General features: G+C 36.6%; 2 protein-coding genes across 4 annotated transcripts in view; one reads left to right on the forward strand and one right to left on the reverse strand.

Annotated features, from left to right (window-relative positions):
- Window positions 1-3795: 3795 nt before the first annotated feature.
- Window positions 3796-9581, forward strand: LOC149772554 (uncharacterized). The gene has a single exon (XM_089947657.1). It carries the CDS (start codon window positions 3851-3853, stop codon window positions 4547-4549), a length of 699 nt encoding a protein of 232 aa, XP_089803783.1. The 5' UTR covers window positions 3796-3850; the 3' UTR covers window positions 4550-9581.
- A 1033-nt stretch (window positions 9582-10614) lies between these two features.
- The window catches only part of LOC149772555 (uncharacterized), an 81394-nt gene continuing 74341 nt past the window's right edge, over window positions 10615-17667 (reverse strand). Inside the window, exons 5-6 of one of the 3 annotated variants that reach the window (XR_016417674.1) lie at window positions 12046-12122; window positions 10615-11448 (exon numbers count right to left, since the gene is read on the reverse strand). Coding sequence is in view for 1 of the 3 variants with exons in the window: in XM_089947655.1 (XP_089803781.1) it covers window positions 11443-11448 (6 nt within the window). In the remaining 2 variants the exon portion in view is untranslated. Of the gene's footprint in view, window positions 11449-11978; window positions 12123-17667 lie in introns of all 3 variants that reach the window. The other 2 variants (XR_016417673.1, XM_089947655.1) reach the window with 2 other exon arrangements.

The following is a 17667-nucleotide window of genomic DNA, read 5'->3' on the forward strand; positions in this document are numbered from 1 at the left end:
ATAAGTTTCCAAGTCTTTTCCAGGATTTGATTAAGTTTTCATTGTTAACATATGACCATTACTGAATGGAATTAAAGAACATTTTGGATTATGAAACATGCCTTTTTAAACTATGACGATGTTTCTCTTTCAAGACTCGGCAAAACATATGTCGGAAAAGATGATCATGTACAAAACCAACAAATGAGTCACATGAAACTAATCGGACTTTATTCATATAGATTGGCATTTAAAGCCATTTCAATGCACATAATACAAAAGTCTAACTTTCCTTTGCTGACCTACATTATGTTGCTACGTAGAAACAACATAATGAGCGTAAATTATTGTTTCCTCTCAAGCCTTTAATTCTAAAGAATTCTAGAGCTGCAATATATGTGCATGATATACAAAGCAAACATTTCCTATCACAGCATGAAAGGAAACAATAAATGCAAAGAATTAGAATCTTATCTTGTAATGAAAAAAGTTCAATCCTGGATTTATGTGTGCCAATAAAATCTCAAACAAGATTTTTCAACCAACGTAAACTCCTTAAGGCGATTCGGTAAAAAATTCTACCATTTAAAGGCACTTACAAAAGGATTGACTTAAAGTTTGACAAATATGACCTTCAAATTTATATATTGTTGCATAAACAATGACTGAATTTTCTGTAAAATCAAATTGTATTCTTGTAGTTCAACAAACCAGTCCCAAAACCTGTATTGATACATGGGCTCTTTTCGTTTATTGATATATAATAAAAGGGACGACAATTTCCCATTTCTCTTGCGTTCTATTTAAGATCTGAAACAAATGCTTCAAGCTACATGTTACTGTATACCAGCTTTGCAACAAAGTTCAGCTCAGAGATTCTAAATTATCTAATTAGGGTTTTCTCCGAATATTCCAACCCCATTTTTCACCCTTGGATATTTAGGATGGAGTGTGGGCTCAGATCAATTACATATAAAAAGTTTGGAAACTGGTGCCACCGCAGGATAGCGGGCCTAGCAAATTTAAACTGTTGTATTTATTTATAGCTGCATTAAATCGATAGGAAGATTATTTATTGTCTCAAAAATGGCAAGTATTATAATCGTTATGTCTCTAATCCGCTGACAGACAAGACGAAACTCGGCATAGATAAAACCTGACCCGGTACTCTCCATTTGCGTTAATATTCACCTGATTTCACAAATCTCACACAACGACATCGGAAGTCCCAATAGGCACTTAATATCAACAACAAACTCCTTTTTAGAGTCGTTGTACAAAATTTAAATTATATTAAATGAAAGCATGATACCATTTGTAAAAACCAGAAAGAACATATAATTCTTAACATATTTATTTCGAGAAAAACTACAAGAAACTTGGCCAGTTTGATTCATCAAGCAGAATAGTCTGGTTCCCTGCTTCGTATGCTCAAATTGTTAGTCACGTCATATAGCAAAACTCTGGAAGTTGATCTCCGAATAAATATAGAGAATTTTGTGCTCTTTCATGCTTGTATTTTTATTACAACCAGTATAGGACTTTCATTTAACTTTTTTCTACAATATTTGAAAATGACGGTTGTGAGATTCTGTGTGCTCGTGCATCTAGCAATCGAAATCGCTAGTACCAGCTCACATTTCATCTACGCATTAGTTTTATCGTCTTTTAGCAAAGGCATAACGATATTAATGCTCGCAATTTCTGAGAAAATAAATAATTTTCATATCAATTTCATGCAGGTATAACTGGAGTTAGCAACGTTTAAGTTTGCTAGCCCATCCGCAAAGCGGCTATGTTTTAAGACACCATGTTAACCTCTTGTGATTCTAGACTGGTTTTCATACCTTCCATATAAAAAAGATACGATATCGAACTGTCTGTGAAACAGTCTACCAGACGAATTTAATCCACTGAGAATTTGGATTGTCTCAACAAATATATTTATGGCAAGCACCCAAAACATGATCCATATTACAACCTCCTAATATTCTCAATAGAACTCGATAAGTTTAACTCATGATCAGTTCAGTTACGATTGCTTGACGTAACTGTTTTGGACGTCAAGTTGTGGAGGAAAATTCCGCGGTTTTCCGAGTTTCGTCAATATTTGCAAAATTCAAGATTTGCAAAATTCAAGGATTTTCACGGTCGACAAAACAAATATCATTTCTTCCGACTTTTTCCTGATTTCCCGGTATTGTAGGAACCCTGTACTTGATACAATTGTTATGTTTATTACAACTGATCATATTTGTTTCAACTGAGTACATTTGTGTACATCATGGTTTTTCTGTATCATGTTGTTACGAAATGCCCGATATGGCTCATTTAGTCTTCCATACTTTTCATTTAAATCAGGTTGTCTTGTTTCACGCGCCGTAATATTTCTGTAAATGTAATTTTTCGTCGTATCACGTGACGCTTTTATTGCTCGCGCGGCACGTGCGAAGTAATGTATTATTGCGCACTACTATATATATCGGGTAGAGATATTGAAGGGCACAGCCAATATAGAGGGAAGTTCTTAAACATATTCAGCTGTCGGGCAGGTGCCATTGTAATTTAGTTAGAACCAAACAGTTGGGTGAGTCGAATGTTCTTTTAGTCAACTCTTTTTATTATTTACAATAATTATTCAGTTTCGTAAAAGCACGCTCATTGTTGTGTTATGTGGTCACATCGTTTATCGTATTTGTAATTCAGTTTATTAAGATAAAACCTAGGCAATGTGATAACGAGTTAATTTCATCTAGTGGCTATCACGATTAATTTCGAAAAGATATTATGTATGTATTAATGTCATAGCATTACGTATATTTGTTTTTGTTGCATAGCATTCCTATGTCATACTTCGTGCCTATCGTATATTCTTAAAGTAGTTGCAACAAAACAAATTCCAATTAAATTAGACTATTGGAAAGGTATGTTTATTTTCCATATTCAGCTCGCCGGTTATGAGCAGCCGGATGGGCTTGTGAATACCATGACGTCTGGTGTGCCATAACTAGTATAACCCACCAATTCAGTGCCAGCGTACGGGTACAAGTGCGGAGGAGAAAGTGACCGTGCCAGAGAGAAGGCCGTGTCAATGTGTATTTTCCAGTCAAGAAGTGTTTTGACTACAAGTAAAGGACAATAACAAGTAGTGTTTTGACTACAAGTAAAGAACAATAACAAGTAGTGTATTGACTACAAGGAAAGTACAATAACAAGTAGTGTATTGACTACAAGTAAAAGAACAATGACAAGTAGTTGTTTGACTACATGTGAATTATGACAGTAGTGTCTGACTACATAAATGTTTGCAACCAGTAGTTGATTATATGGGTTTGCAACAAGCATTTGTTTATATGAAAGTTTGCTAGAGATATTTGTATACATGAAGTTTACATGGAGTTTCTAGAACTTTTTGACTACTTGAATGTGACATAGTAGTCAAAGTATATTTCATATGTGTTTTATATTCATTTTATATGCTTTTCTGTGTTATTTTCATATCATTAGTACCAGTGTTTAATATATTGTCATTTGTCATCCACGAACGCGTTTGTTTCTTTAAAACCCTGCCCGGTCTCAAAGGGTCAGCTCGACTACGTTACAATTGTGGTGACAGCGGTGGGATTCAACTTTATATCCGAGAAAACTTTTGGATTGTTAATTTGAGTTTGCACATCCAACAGTGTCGGCGAAAGCCTTTGAGACAGGAGTGTTTTGAGAAATAATATTGTATATTTGATTGTAAACGAAACTGAACTTTATCTTTTATCAGAGAAGCATTTAATTTATTGACGCTCGTTTTGGAACGTACTAGTATTTAAAATCATGTCTTCCACTAGCCAATTGGCAGAGCTTGGTAAGCAATTGGGATATGAAGGGGAAACCTTACGACAGTTTATTAAGGATGAACAAAATAGAGAACGAGAGCGACGCGTCGAAGAACGAGAGGCCGAAAAAAAGATTTCAACGCGAACAAGAGAGAATTCAGGCGGAAAAGGAAGCCGAAAAAGAAAGGTTTGAAGCAGAACGAGAGAAGTTAGAACTAAGCGCGCGCATTGAAAAGGAAAGAATCCAGGAAGAACGCGAGAAAGAACGCGAGAAACTAGAACTAAGCGGGCGCATTGAAAAGGAAAGAATCCAGGAAGAACGAGAGGCCGAAAAAGAAAGGTTTCAACGTGAACAGGAAGCAGAGCGCGAGAAATTAGAGCTAGGCGCGCGTATTGAAAGGGAAAAGCTAGAATTAGAACGGTCTCGACTAGAGAACGATAGGGTATCGCAACTGGGTAAATTCAAAAAACCACAACTTCCAGCATTCGAAGAAAATAAAGATGACTTGGATAGTTACCTGTTAAGATTCGAAAGATATGCTACTGCGCAAAAACTCAAAGAAGAATGGGCATTACACCTTAGCGCTTTGCTGAAAGGTAGAGCTTTAGAAATGTGCTCTAGGATACCGAGCGCAGAGGCAACTAATTACGATTTGTTAAAGGATGCATTGCTAAAAAGGTTTGAACTTACTAAAAAGGGTTTTAGGGAAAAATTCCCAGAAAAGGGAGAAAGCTTTGACTAGTTTGTATATAGGATATCTAATTACCTATTCCGTTGGTTAGCTTGCGGGAGGAGTCGCAAAGACTTACGATTCAGTATGTGATTTTCTCATCAGAGATCAATTGCTAGCAGTATGTAGTAAGGAACTATTCCAATACTTAAAAGAGAAAAATATTAATAGGTCTAGTGAAATGGCTAAACAAGCAGATATATTCGCTGACGCACACGGAGGGGTTCTGAATGTGGTAGCCCGGGACACGAGGGGTCCTAAGGAAAGTAAGCAGGTGAATTCATATAAGAGTAGTTTCGGGAAGAGTTTTCCACAAAACCGAAAGGGGGAATTAGTTAGGTCAGATCAGATGGGACCTAGAGGTCAGGATAGAGAGAGAAATCAATGTTTTAGTTGCGGAGAATGGGGCCATATGTCTAGTGCGTGTCCGAAGAGTAAGAGGGATTTACCAAAAACGGTAGGGGTCTCGTATATGGTAGGTTCATCAGCTCGTGTAGAGAGCAATAGGAGTAGCTCCAATCAAAATGTGTCAAACGTAGCAACACAGAGGAAGGGGTTAGTAAATGGGGTTAGGGCTTCAGTACTTAGAGATACCGGATCTAATACTGTTGTTGTTAAGCAGAGTCTGGTAAGACCAGATCAATGCCCTGGAAAAACAGTGTCTGTCAGAATGATGGATAATACTGCAGTATAGTTGCCGACTGCATGCGTCCATATCGAAACACCCTATTGGACAGGCGCAGTGACAGCGTGTTGCGTAAAGCGACCGTTGTATGATTTAATTGTAGGTATCATAGAAGGGGTATTGAATCCCATAGCACCAGGGATAACTATGGCCGATGTTCCAACTTCCATGGCTATTGAAACTAGGTCACAACCTGCTGAGAGTAAGAAACCTTTGCCAAAACTAAAAGTACCCGATGCTATACCAATGATAAATAAAGGTGCATTAATTAAGGAGCAAACTAGAGACTAGTCGTTGTCGGTAATCAGAAATAAAGCCGCGTCGGGAGAAGTCATGAAATGTAAAGGTGGCGGTTGCCCTAGATTTAAATATAACAATATTCTACATAGGGAGCATACTACTCGTGATTACAGACGATTTACACAGGTAGTGGTGCCACAGAACTATAGACCGCATGTGTTGAAGTTAGCACACGAGTCGACGATGGGGGGTCATCTGGGGTCTACAAAAACCAAAGACCGAGTATTCATGGAATTTTACTGGCCAGGGGCTCACGGTGATGTAACTAGGTATTGCAGATCATGCGACATTTGTCAAAAAACGCAATATAAAAGGAGAGTCAAGTGCGTACCTGTCGGTAAAATGCCTTTGATTGAAACTCCATTCAAGCACGTGGCGATAGATATTGTTGGTCCGTTATCACCTCTAACAGATCGTAAGAATAGGTACATCTTGACCATGATCGATTATGCAACCAGGTACCCGGAAGCCGTCGCTCTACAATCCATCGAAACTGAGCGAGTGGACGAAGCCTTAGTGGAAATGTTTAGTAGGCTGGGGATACCGGAAGAAATTCTGACAGGCTGTGGGTCACAGTTAACATCAGAACTCATGGCAGAAGTTAGCAGACTTCTATCGATCAAGCAATTATGGACCACTCCGTACCACCCAATGTGCAACGGGCTAGTTGAGAAGTTCAATGGAACACTCAAACAAATGTTGCGACGGATGTGTGCAGAACGTCCGAACGATTGGGACAGATATCTCCTTGCAGTATTGTTTGCATACCGAGAGGTTCCTCCAGAGAGTCTAGGGTTTTCGCCTTTTGAACTCTTATATGGCAGAACGGTGCGAGGGCCGATGAAACTTCTAAGACAATTATGGTCGGATGACGAGACAGATGACGAGATTCGAACCACATACCAGTATGTGTGATTTGAAGGACAGGTTGAGAGAAATTTGTGTGCAATAGCCCATGAAACGTTAAGGCAAGCTAGCAGTTGCGCGGCTCGCTATTATAATTCAAAAGCGCGCGACAGAAAATTCAAAAATGGGAACAGAGTTTTAGTTTTACTTCCGACTGATAGAAACAAGTTAATGTTACAGTGGAAAGGTCCATATACTGTCGTAGATGAAAAGGGAGGTATGGATTATACTATTGATGTAGGTGGAAAGTTCCGCATGTTCCATGCTAACTTATTAAAACGCTATTACGATCGAGCGAATGCAAATACCGAACAGGGAATTTTAAACGTAGTCGGTGTAGCCATCATCGAGGATGATGAGGAACAAGAGTCCCTTCCATGACTTAATTTGAATGGATTACTGATTTACGAGATGGGTAAGACTGGAGTCAATATGAGTCCCGATTTGACGGAATATCACAGAAAGGAGGCTCAGGATCTTGTTAACAAATACCCAGACGTATTTTCGGACAAACCCGGTCAGACAGATGTTCTAGAGCATAGAGTTAAACTTACGTCACATGAACCATTTCGGGTCAAGGGTTACCCTATGCCTCATGCATCCAGAGATATTATCGAAAAGGAAGTCGAAGAAATGCTTAAGTTAGGAGTCATAAAGAAGTCAGGCTCACCTTATGCATTGCCTGTCGTCCTAGTTAAAAAGAAAGATGGCACGAACAGGTTCTGCATTGATTTTCGCCAATTGAATACGCGAACGGTATTTGATGCCGAACCCATACCGGACGTATGGCAGGGCACAAATATATTACGAAGCTGGATCTGACAATGGGATATTGGCAGATACCGCTGTCGATGGAAACGAAAGAAATGACTGTGTTCGCCACCGAGAGTGGATTATACCAGTTTCGAGTTTTACCATTCGGGTTGGTAAACGCTGGGGCTAGCTGTGTAAGGCTAATGCGGAAAGTGATGCAAGGGCTGAAACATGTGGAAACCTATATTGACGATATCTTTATATACAGCGACACATGGGAAGAGCATCTGTGCGATGTTGCCAGGGTTCTAGATCGATTACTTAAAGCTAAGTTAGCTGTAAAACCTACCAAATGCAACGTGGGATATGGAAGTTAATAATGTTTGGGACACGTAGTTGGGAGGGTAAATTAGTTGAAACCCGACCCCAAGAAACTTGCAGTAATCAGGGATTCAGTGCCACCTGTGTCAAAGAAGCAAGTTAGGTCATTTATTGGCCAGGCAGGATATTGTCGTAAATTCATCCCTAATTTCGCGGCCATTGCCAGTCCTTTAACAGACCTGTCCAGAAAGGGACAGCCAAATAAAATTCAGTGGAGGGAGAATCAGGACAGAGATTTTAATACTTTAAAGAAGCTGCTCACAGAAGCCCCCATACTAAAGTTGCCAGAACTGAACAAAGTGTTCATTCTGAGAACCGATGCTTCAGAGTTAGGACTATGGGCGGTATTATTACAGGAACAGGATGGAATCAAACTCCCAGTAGCCTAATGCAGCAGGAAATTGCTTCCGAGAGAAAGGAATTTCTCGGTAATAGAAAAAGAGTGCTTAGGAGTAGTCTGGGGAATAAATTCCAAACCTACCTCCATGGCCGAGAATTCATTTTGGAAACAGACCATCAGCCTCTACTTTACCTCAATAAGGCCAAAATTAATAATTCACGGTTGATGCGATGGGCCTTATCTTTACAAACTTACAGGTTCCTGATTGAAACAATCAAAGTCACGGAAAATGTAGGTGCAGATTATCTCAGTAGAAATTGAATCATTCTGTTGACCATATCGTGTGATTTCGTCGTCTTAGAAAGTAGGTATACTTTTCTGAAGGGGGAGGTGTGTTACGAAATGCCCGATATGGCTCATTTAGTCTTCATACTTTTCATTTAAATCAGGTTGTCTTGTTTCACGCGCCGTAATATTTCTGTAAATGTAATTTTTCGTCGTATCACGTGACGCTTTTATTGCTCGCGCGGCACGTGCGAAATAATGTATTATTGCGCACTACTATATATATCGGGTAGAGATATTGAAGGGCACAGCCAATATAGAGGGAAGTTCTTAAACATATTCAGCTGTCGGGCAGATGCCATTGTAATTTAGTTAGAGCCAAACAGTTGGGTGAGTCGAATGTTTTTTTAGTCAACTCTTTTTATTATTTACAATAATTATTCAGTTTCGTAAAAGCACGTTCATTGTTGTATTATGTGGTCACATTGTTTATCGTATTTGTAATTCAGTTTATTAAGATATAACCTAGGCAATGTGGTAACGAGTTAATTTCATCTAGTGGCTATCACGATTAATTTCGAAAAGATATTATGTATGTATTAATGTCATAGCATTACGTATATTTGTTTTTGTTGCATAGCATTCCTATGTCATACTTCGTGCCTATCGTATATTCTTAAAGTAGTTGCAACAAAACAAATTCCAATTAAATTAGACTATTGGAAAGGTGTGTTTATTTTCCATATTCAGCTCGCCGGTTATGAGCAGCCGGATGGGCTTGTGAATACCATGACGTCTGGTGTGCCATAACTAGTATAACCCACCAATTCAGTGCCAGCGTACGGGTACAAGTGCGGAGGAGAAAGTGACCGTGCCAGAGAGAAGGCCGTGTCAATGTGTATTTTCCAGTCAAGAAGTGTTTTGACTACAAGTAAAGGACAATAACAAGTAGTGTTTTGACTACAAGTAAAGGACAATAACAAGTAGTGTATTGACTACAAGGAAAGTACAATAACAAGTAGTGTATTGACTACAAGTAAAAGAACAATGATAAGTAGTTGTTTGACTACATGTGAATTATGACAGTAGTGTCTGACTACATAAATGTTTGCAACCAGTAGTTGATTATATGGGTTTGCAACAAGCATTTGTTTATATGAAAGTTTGCTAGAGATATTTGTATACATGAAGTTTACATAGAGTTTCTAGAACTTTTTGACTACTTGAATGTGACATAGTAGTCAAAGTATATTTCATATGTGTTTTATATTCATTTTATATGCTTTTCTGTGTTATTTTCATATCATTAGTACCAGTGTTTAATATATTGTCATTTGTCATCCACGAACGTGTTTATTGTTTCTTTAAAACCCTGCCCGGTCTCAAAGGGTCAGCTCGACTACGTTACACATGTATCTAAAATTTTCGAATATATGAATCATATATACCCCCAATTTTTGCATGATTATAGGAACTATTTACGTATATAATAATAATAGTAATAAGAATAATAATAATAATAATAACGATAATGATAACGATAATGATAATAATAATAATAATAATAATAATAATGAGGACTTTGTATAGCGCCTAATATTTAGAAGTTCTAGGTGCTTTATAACATTAGACAACACCTAAAAGATAAAAAAACATATAACAATATTATTACAAAAACAAACACCAAGAAATTAGAAAAAAACATTTTTTTTAAAAACATGATGAGAATATTTCAGGTAGGAAACTTTATTATGTCTTTAAGTTTGTTATTGCAGTCGAAATTAGTGAGTTTTGAGAGCCCTCTTGAATGTGATCACTGTGTCTGTGTCTAAGTTCAGTGGGCAATTCACAGAGAACAAAGGTTGTGTTAGATTCTGGATCGAATGGATAGCCATTGTAGGGTACAGAGCACTATCATGAGGTTTCATAAGTCACAAATTTATTCACATTTAACAAATATTTATGTGAAGTAATTAAATGAGTCGTATGTTTAGAGGTTGAACGAATCACACTGTATATGTTGTAGAGAATATACACATATTTATTAATTAATTTCATAAACTCCCATCTTTCATCACATTGTGTTTGTATTTTCAATTAATCCAGGCATTCATTCAGGCCAAATCCTGTTACACTCGCGTTCTTGGTAAAAATGTCACTCAAGTCCTAAAGAATGTTTTTCTGTCTGCACATCACCAGGAATAAACATTTGTCTTAAGTGACATGATCAGTATAGTTATAGCACAGTATTGTTATATCACAGCAGATATGATTCGATATTGCAGTGCTAAGCAGACACACCTCTAAACAAAAAATATTTTGAAACATCAGTTTTTGGAAATGAGAAATTTTAATAAAATTTTTAGATCTGCATAAGTTATTATTTTGAACTTAATCTATTATTTTTTCTTGAATTATGTACTAATATTCACTATTTCCAACACACAAATAGAAAAGAAAATCAAAAACACCCCAAAAACAGAATGTCTCGTCAGTGTCAACACAATAAATTGTTTCTCCATAGTCAAAACTATAATTGTCTTGTATTTTCAATAGTCAATACAATGTGTTTTGCATTTATCTACAGTCAACAATATGTCTCGTGTTTCTCCAGTCAATACTATACTTTATTGTTTCTCCATTGTCAACAATATAATTGTATTGTGTTTCTCCATATTTAACACTATCACCGTATTGTATTTCTCCAAAGTCAACACTATAATTGTCTTGTTTCTTCAGTCAACACTCTAATTGTATTGTATGTATCCACCGTCAGCACTATAATTGGTTTGTGTTTCTCCATAATCAATTTTGTAATTGTCTTGTATTTCTCCAGTCAACACTGTAACTGTCATTTGTTTCTTCATAGTCAACAATAGAATTATCTTGTATTTCTCAATAGTAAATACTTTTGTCATGTTCTGAACCCAACAGTTAAACAACCACCAACTAACCAGTTACATTGCCTTGTAAGGTAGACTCAATTACTCTTCATGGGTTCACACATCTCGTTACTGGTCCATAGTTATGAACACCTACAGCAGTGACTCTTGACATGGGATAATATCTGATGCTGGACTGTAGTTATGTTCACATATGTTGTGGTTCTTGACATGAAATTATTCATGATTATTGACTGCATGTAATTTTGACCAACACACAGCAGTGACTCTGGACATGGGATTAAGCATTCTATGGGCGTGTCTGGGATCCAGGCAAGCATTCCTCTTCTACAAGGAAGGAATCTCTGATGGTTCACACCTGTAAAATGTATACAGTTCATGTCAATGTTTCCTCTTTAAAACATTTTATGGGATGCATGCATTTAGTGTATGTAAACAAGCTGCATGTTGCATGTCACTTAGGCACAAGAACTTTGACATTGTGCACCATGCAAGTGTTTATTTAAAATACTACCTATAACATTATTTGAACACAAACTAAAACAAAATGTGTCAGTAGTCACTTGAAGCTATAATTTAGTTTCTCATATATAAAACTTCTTATCAGAGATACTTTCATTTATCTGCAGCTGTACCATAAAACCATTTCGAAGAACACCCACTTCCACTGACATCAAATAAATGATGTAGATGACAGAAATATGTACAATAGTGAAATTAGAAGATAAATAAATGTCCTCATAACCCTAATGAACATGTGTCGTAATCACATTTTATTCTTTTACTTAGTAACATTGAGTTTTTGAACTACAAGAACAAGAAGCTTTTACATATGTCACCAAAGATTTGGTCCATGTATATAATATAGTTATATTATTGTGAGCAAACCATGTTCTCATTTCAGCGATGGTGACGTTGACATCTCGACTTCAAAATCAGCACACTCCAGCATTACCTGATATGCAAGTCATCCGTAATGTTTGGTCAAGGTCCAGGTGTGTAATCTTTCTGTGCAGAAAATTACCGAAGTATCTGAAATTTTGGTAACTGCAGATTACTGTATGGAAAACAGTTGTCTTCTTTCAGCCACAGTGACCATGACTTTGTCCTTTCCTCATTTAATAAATAAAGTGATCTCTCTTAACCCAAGAACAAATTAACTTCAATGTTTAGCAGAAATTAGTTTTATTCTTTTAGACACAATATTAACCTCTTTAACCAAAAATAAATACAACACCTCCTTATGTTAAGTGCATGATATCCGTAAATTCTGATAACTGCTTTGTGGACAATTTACAATCTTATAAAAAAGCATACATATATTGTGACATACCACTCTGTGCCTTACATTTACTGTTAATGCATATCTTACTCTGCCATGCCTCTAATTAGCTGATTTCAGTCTCACATGTTGTAATCGTGCAGAAAGATTTTGAAATGACCCCTGATTAAGGGACATGATCCTTCTCCTTTTTCATATTTTGTACACTAATGCAAGAGTGTCAAATACATTTACCTGATCAGACGGTCAAAGATTGCATCCATATATACGTATAATTTTGTCATTACAGGTGACATTTCCATAACTGTATGAAATTGGGTCATTTGCATGTTTCAACAACTTGCGATGTCACCAACAAGCAATGTCGTTTCGGATTAGCTGATTATTGATTGCCCACTAATCCATGACATGTTTGACACAACCTTGCACTTGCTAGCTTTCTATATATCATACATCTGAACAATTTATATTTGTCACCGTGTCAATAGCTCTTCAACCCCACTGCGGCTTACATGCAGTGTTGATACAACGCTTGTTTACACCTACTGAGCGAAAAATTGCTACTATTCCAAAACTACTCGAAATCCTAGATGAGAACCCCATTCAGCATTGTTAACTAAACGTTAACTGGCTGGCAGTACCGAAGTTTGCATATCTTTGATTATCACATCCAACAAGAGACCTCTTTACTCAATATTTTGATACAAGTTTGAAATGTACTAGGTTAAATTTAGACACAGGAAGGTCTTTCTTGCACTTTAGGACTCTTGTGTAGTTAAGATAAACAAAGATGGATACTGACGGAGATATGAGCGAATTTCAAGATTTTAATGGAATTATTTCATGGATAAGTCTTTGAAACTGGATCAGTTCTTGGTGTTAGTCCAGTTTCAACACCAGATGCAAGTGATTTTAAAATCAGACGACGGAAATGCTATAGACATGCATAATGGATTGATGATATTGCTGTGTTCGAGACCAACGACTGTGATTCTGATGTTGATTCAAAATATTGAGCTTAGATCACTAGTCAGTGAGAAAAGAAAGTCAACGTTTCTTCCCTGAATGCCTGGTGGAAATTGTTATTAATAAACAGTTATACTGAGAAAATGAGGGATCAAAAGCAAGACCCGAAATAATACCAGCATCACAGAGATGTGGAAATTTATTGGAATCTACATCGACATGAGTGTTATACTCTACTGCCTGAACGGCATCCACATATTTTTGGATAGCTGCCATCCATTTAGTACATACAGAAAAATCTGGCAAAGCTCAACCCCTCCCCCTCCCTGTATACATGTGTACTCTTATACACACACCCCCACCTGCATATGTATGCTTGACGCCCCCCCCCCAATTCTACAAGCAGTCTATATTGTATCCACGCAGAAACGAACAAAAATTAATAATATTAACATGTTTAATAACAAGTTTGTCTAGTGTCCGCTAAATTTCAAACGCCGACTGAACCCAGTCGAACAGGTTATGTATTAGGCAAATTATTTTCGGGCTTTCACCCAACCCTTTGTTTCCTGTATGTACGTACAGTATCAGTAGACACCCCATATGCAAGCGTATGCATTTGGGTTCAACCCACCCTCCCCGTTCCATGCGTACGTACCAAATGGACAATCCCATACCAGAAATTGTGACCAAAGAGACCTTTCATAAAAGTAGGCACCTAATTTCATGCCAATGACACAAGTGTCAGCCCACCCAGAAGCCAACCAGGACATGACAATATTTGCCAGACATGACCTTGTTATGTCAAAACCTTTAAGAAATGTATGGAACAGTATGACCATCCAAAAGAGGAGTCAACTGATGAAGGCATGATTACATATAAGGGAAGACAATGGTTCAAGCAATACCCGCCAGGAAATCCACAACATATATTGTAATTTGGATTTTTAACATTGCTTTAAAAATTTTTCAGTCAAACTGCCATGATGTCTGCAGTGTGGCAGTTTATTGTGACGTCTAGCACTGGGGCATCATGCCGCAGACACGTATCATGATGTCCCACCCAGTCATATTATCCTGACACCAGGACGACCAGTCTTAACACTAACCTATTAATGCTGAGCACCAAACGAGGAACTGTTAGTAACATTTTTTTTGTAATTGATTGGTATGACTTGGCCAGGGATTGAACCCACGACCTCTCGCATCCGAGGCAGACACCCTAACCACTAGGTCACCAGAGCGGTTCCCCCAGTTATTTGAATTTTTACATTAAGATGGACTCTTCTGTGTTGTACAGTCCAAGCAAATAGAAAATAAACGCCAAAATATTTTTTTAAAAATAGTTTAAAAAGCCTGGGTGACAAGAAAATTAAGCAACTGCAGAAGCTGGTCTGTGTTGCCTGGAAAGACGAGAGAAGTTTCCATAACCGTAGTTAATGACCTGGTTCCCACACAACTGTTCTGTATACATCACAAGAAACAATTAGGAGAACATATGCAAAAAGTTGCAGATGATTAGCAAGAATGCACTAGGGTAGTGGATACTGCAGACCATAAGAAAACAATAGGGAAGTGAATACTGTAGACCATAAGAAAACAATAGGGAAGTGGATACTGTTGACCATAAGAATACAATAGGGAAGTGGATACTGTTGACCATAATAAAAGAATAGGGAAATGTATACTGTAAACCATAAGAATACAATAGGAAAGTGGATACTGTAGACCATAAGAAAACAATAGGGAAGTGGATACTGTTGACCATAATAAAACAATAGGGAAGTGGATAATGTAGACCATAAGAATACAATAGGGAAGTGGATGATGTAGACCATAAGAAAACAACAGGGAAGTGGATACTGTACACCATAAGAATACAATAGGGAAGTGGATACTGCAGACCATAAGAAAACAATAGGGAAGTGGATATTGTAGACCATTAGAAAACAATAGGGAAACGGACACTGTTGACCATAAGAATACAATAATGAAGTGGATACTGTTGACCATAATAAAACAATAGGGAAATGTATACTGTAAACCATAAGAATACAATAGGAAAGTGGATACTGTAGACCATAAGAATACAATAGGAAAGTGGATAATGTAGACCAAAATTGAATGCAGTAGTCAGATAACAGCACTGATTTAAATAAGACATGCCATCATATTCAGAAGCAAAGAAAGAATACAGTCAATTTGGTAAAACATCTGGATCACAAAAAAACATTCTAAGACAGAAATAGTATCAGGAGGAAAAGAGGGGGGGGGGGGAATCAACTTGGACATCCACCTGGACACATTAGGAATAACATTACACGTACAAATAAAATCAACCGTATTCAAGCAAATTTTAAAAACACGTACAGACAAGAACCCAATATGGCACAGTATGCACTTAAGATTTTCATAACTATCAAATATCTGATTTAGAAAAAATAACGAGTTTTATACAGGACAGGAATCCAATTATATAAAGAGGACATTTGTAAAATAAGAACAAAGATGGAGTTGATCTATATATTCCTATCTATTGCCATTTTTTTTAATAAATAAATTGATAGGATAACAAGGTTAGTGAAAAGGAATAAATTATTCACCGACAGTCTTATGAGAATATTGGTTTAAGATAAACCTAAAAACATTCCCTGGAAGAAACTAAAAATATAACAACTAAGAACCTATACCCACACTTCAGATGTAAAAATAAAATACTTTACAAGACCAAAAACCAACTACTAATAAAATAGAATTTGGATCCTAAAATATGGGACATAGAAAAAGATGAAAATATGACAATATATGCCAGTACATACAGACACAAATTCTTTTGTAGAAAATAGCATATAAGGTAAAATCTAAACACTTAACAATCTGAAATGAGTATGGAAAAATCTTCGTCAAATAAGAAACATTAAAATACAAGCAATATTACTCCGATGCCTACCTTCGCATGGAGGACAGGGGAAATAACTTTCAGATGAATATACTGAGATAAAGAATCCACATGACCACTGAGTAAGAACCAGAATGATACTAAATTGTGTTTTATAATCCTATGTGAAATGGAAGACAAATATACAATTTTCTTAGCCCAGACATTTGGACAATGAAAGACAAACAACCTACAGCAAATATAAATGATATAAACGTCTTTAGCAAATACTATATATAGGACAAAGTGGACACAAGAAGAAAATATATGACCTAATTCATCTGTGGAGAAATGGGGTAGTTTTATCTATCTCTCTAGGAGGTAGGTGTATTTCCAGGACTACATCATCTAAACAAAACAATAAATTACTCTATACACAGTGTGACCCCACTATAACGCTCCGTTATAACAAAGATTCAGATATAACACGGTCGTTGCATGGCTCCCGAAATTTAATTTACCTTATTACAGGTATTTTTCTCATAAACAAAAGAAAATTCTAAACAAAACACCAAAATACTCTAAATACTACCCAAATAAAATTTATAAATACAAAATGAGGAAACCAATAGAAATTACGATATCAGGAGAGTAATTTGTACCACAATTCAACCAAAATTACGAAATGTAACTCGAGCCAGAGGAAGGAGATTTATATAAAGGTGTGTTTAATGGGCTTACATTTTATCACCACCATAATTTTACCACCACTGTGTTTCAATTAAGTCTACACCGAAACACTTTTGGTCCCATTACTAAAATAAAGATACAAAATTTGTATGTGACTATTAGAAAATCCAACTCGTACACCGAGCAATCTTAATCCATTTTTTATCACCAGGTATACATATTTCTCAGTACTACCATCCTTTTCAATGAAGTCAGCACAATAACCACCAGTATTAACTTGACCATAGTTTCAGTCACAATGCCTGACAGTGAGTTTCAATCCATTCTGCAAACCCAGATACAAAAAGTCACTGCAGCAAGTTGACCATTATATCTAAGCAACAACGTTTACAATCCATTTCATGATATCATGTTTATTCATCTCAGAATACCAAGCTAAAATAGTTAGCAGAAAAAAGAAAGAAAAAAGAAAGGAAATAACAAATAATAATGGTAATCATTTAAATAATACAATTGTATGTATGCATTAACATTATGCTACACGTTTGGTTTGTTTACAAGTATAGCAAAGCCTTGGACAACATTTGACTTAGACAACTTTTACGAGTCTGTGCTCTTAAAATAAGTAAGAGAGAAGCGTGAAGACAAGCTTTGTAAAATGTAACAAATAATTTATTTTCCTAGTATACAAAGTGAAAAATGAGAGATGAAAACTTACGGTATTGTGAATTAAATCCAAATATAATCAAAGATTTAAAGAC

This window comes from Sinohyriopsis cumingii, unplaced genomic scaffold (assembly GCF_028554795.1).
Source record: "Sinohyriopsis cumingii isolate HCF-2022 unplaced genomic scaffold, ASM2855479v2 utg001397l, whole genome shotgun sequence".
NCBI lineage: Eukaryota > Metazoa > Mollusca > Bivalvia > Unionida > Unionidae > Sinohyriopsis > Sinohyriopsis cumingii.

Bases quoted from the DNA above. Each gene is read 5' to 3' on its own strand.
- LOC149772554 (XM_089947657.1), top strand. From the start codon at position 3,851: ATGAAGGGGAAACCTTACGACAGTTTATTAAGGATGAACAAAATAGAG.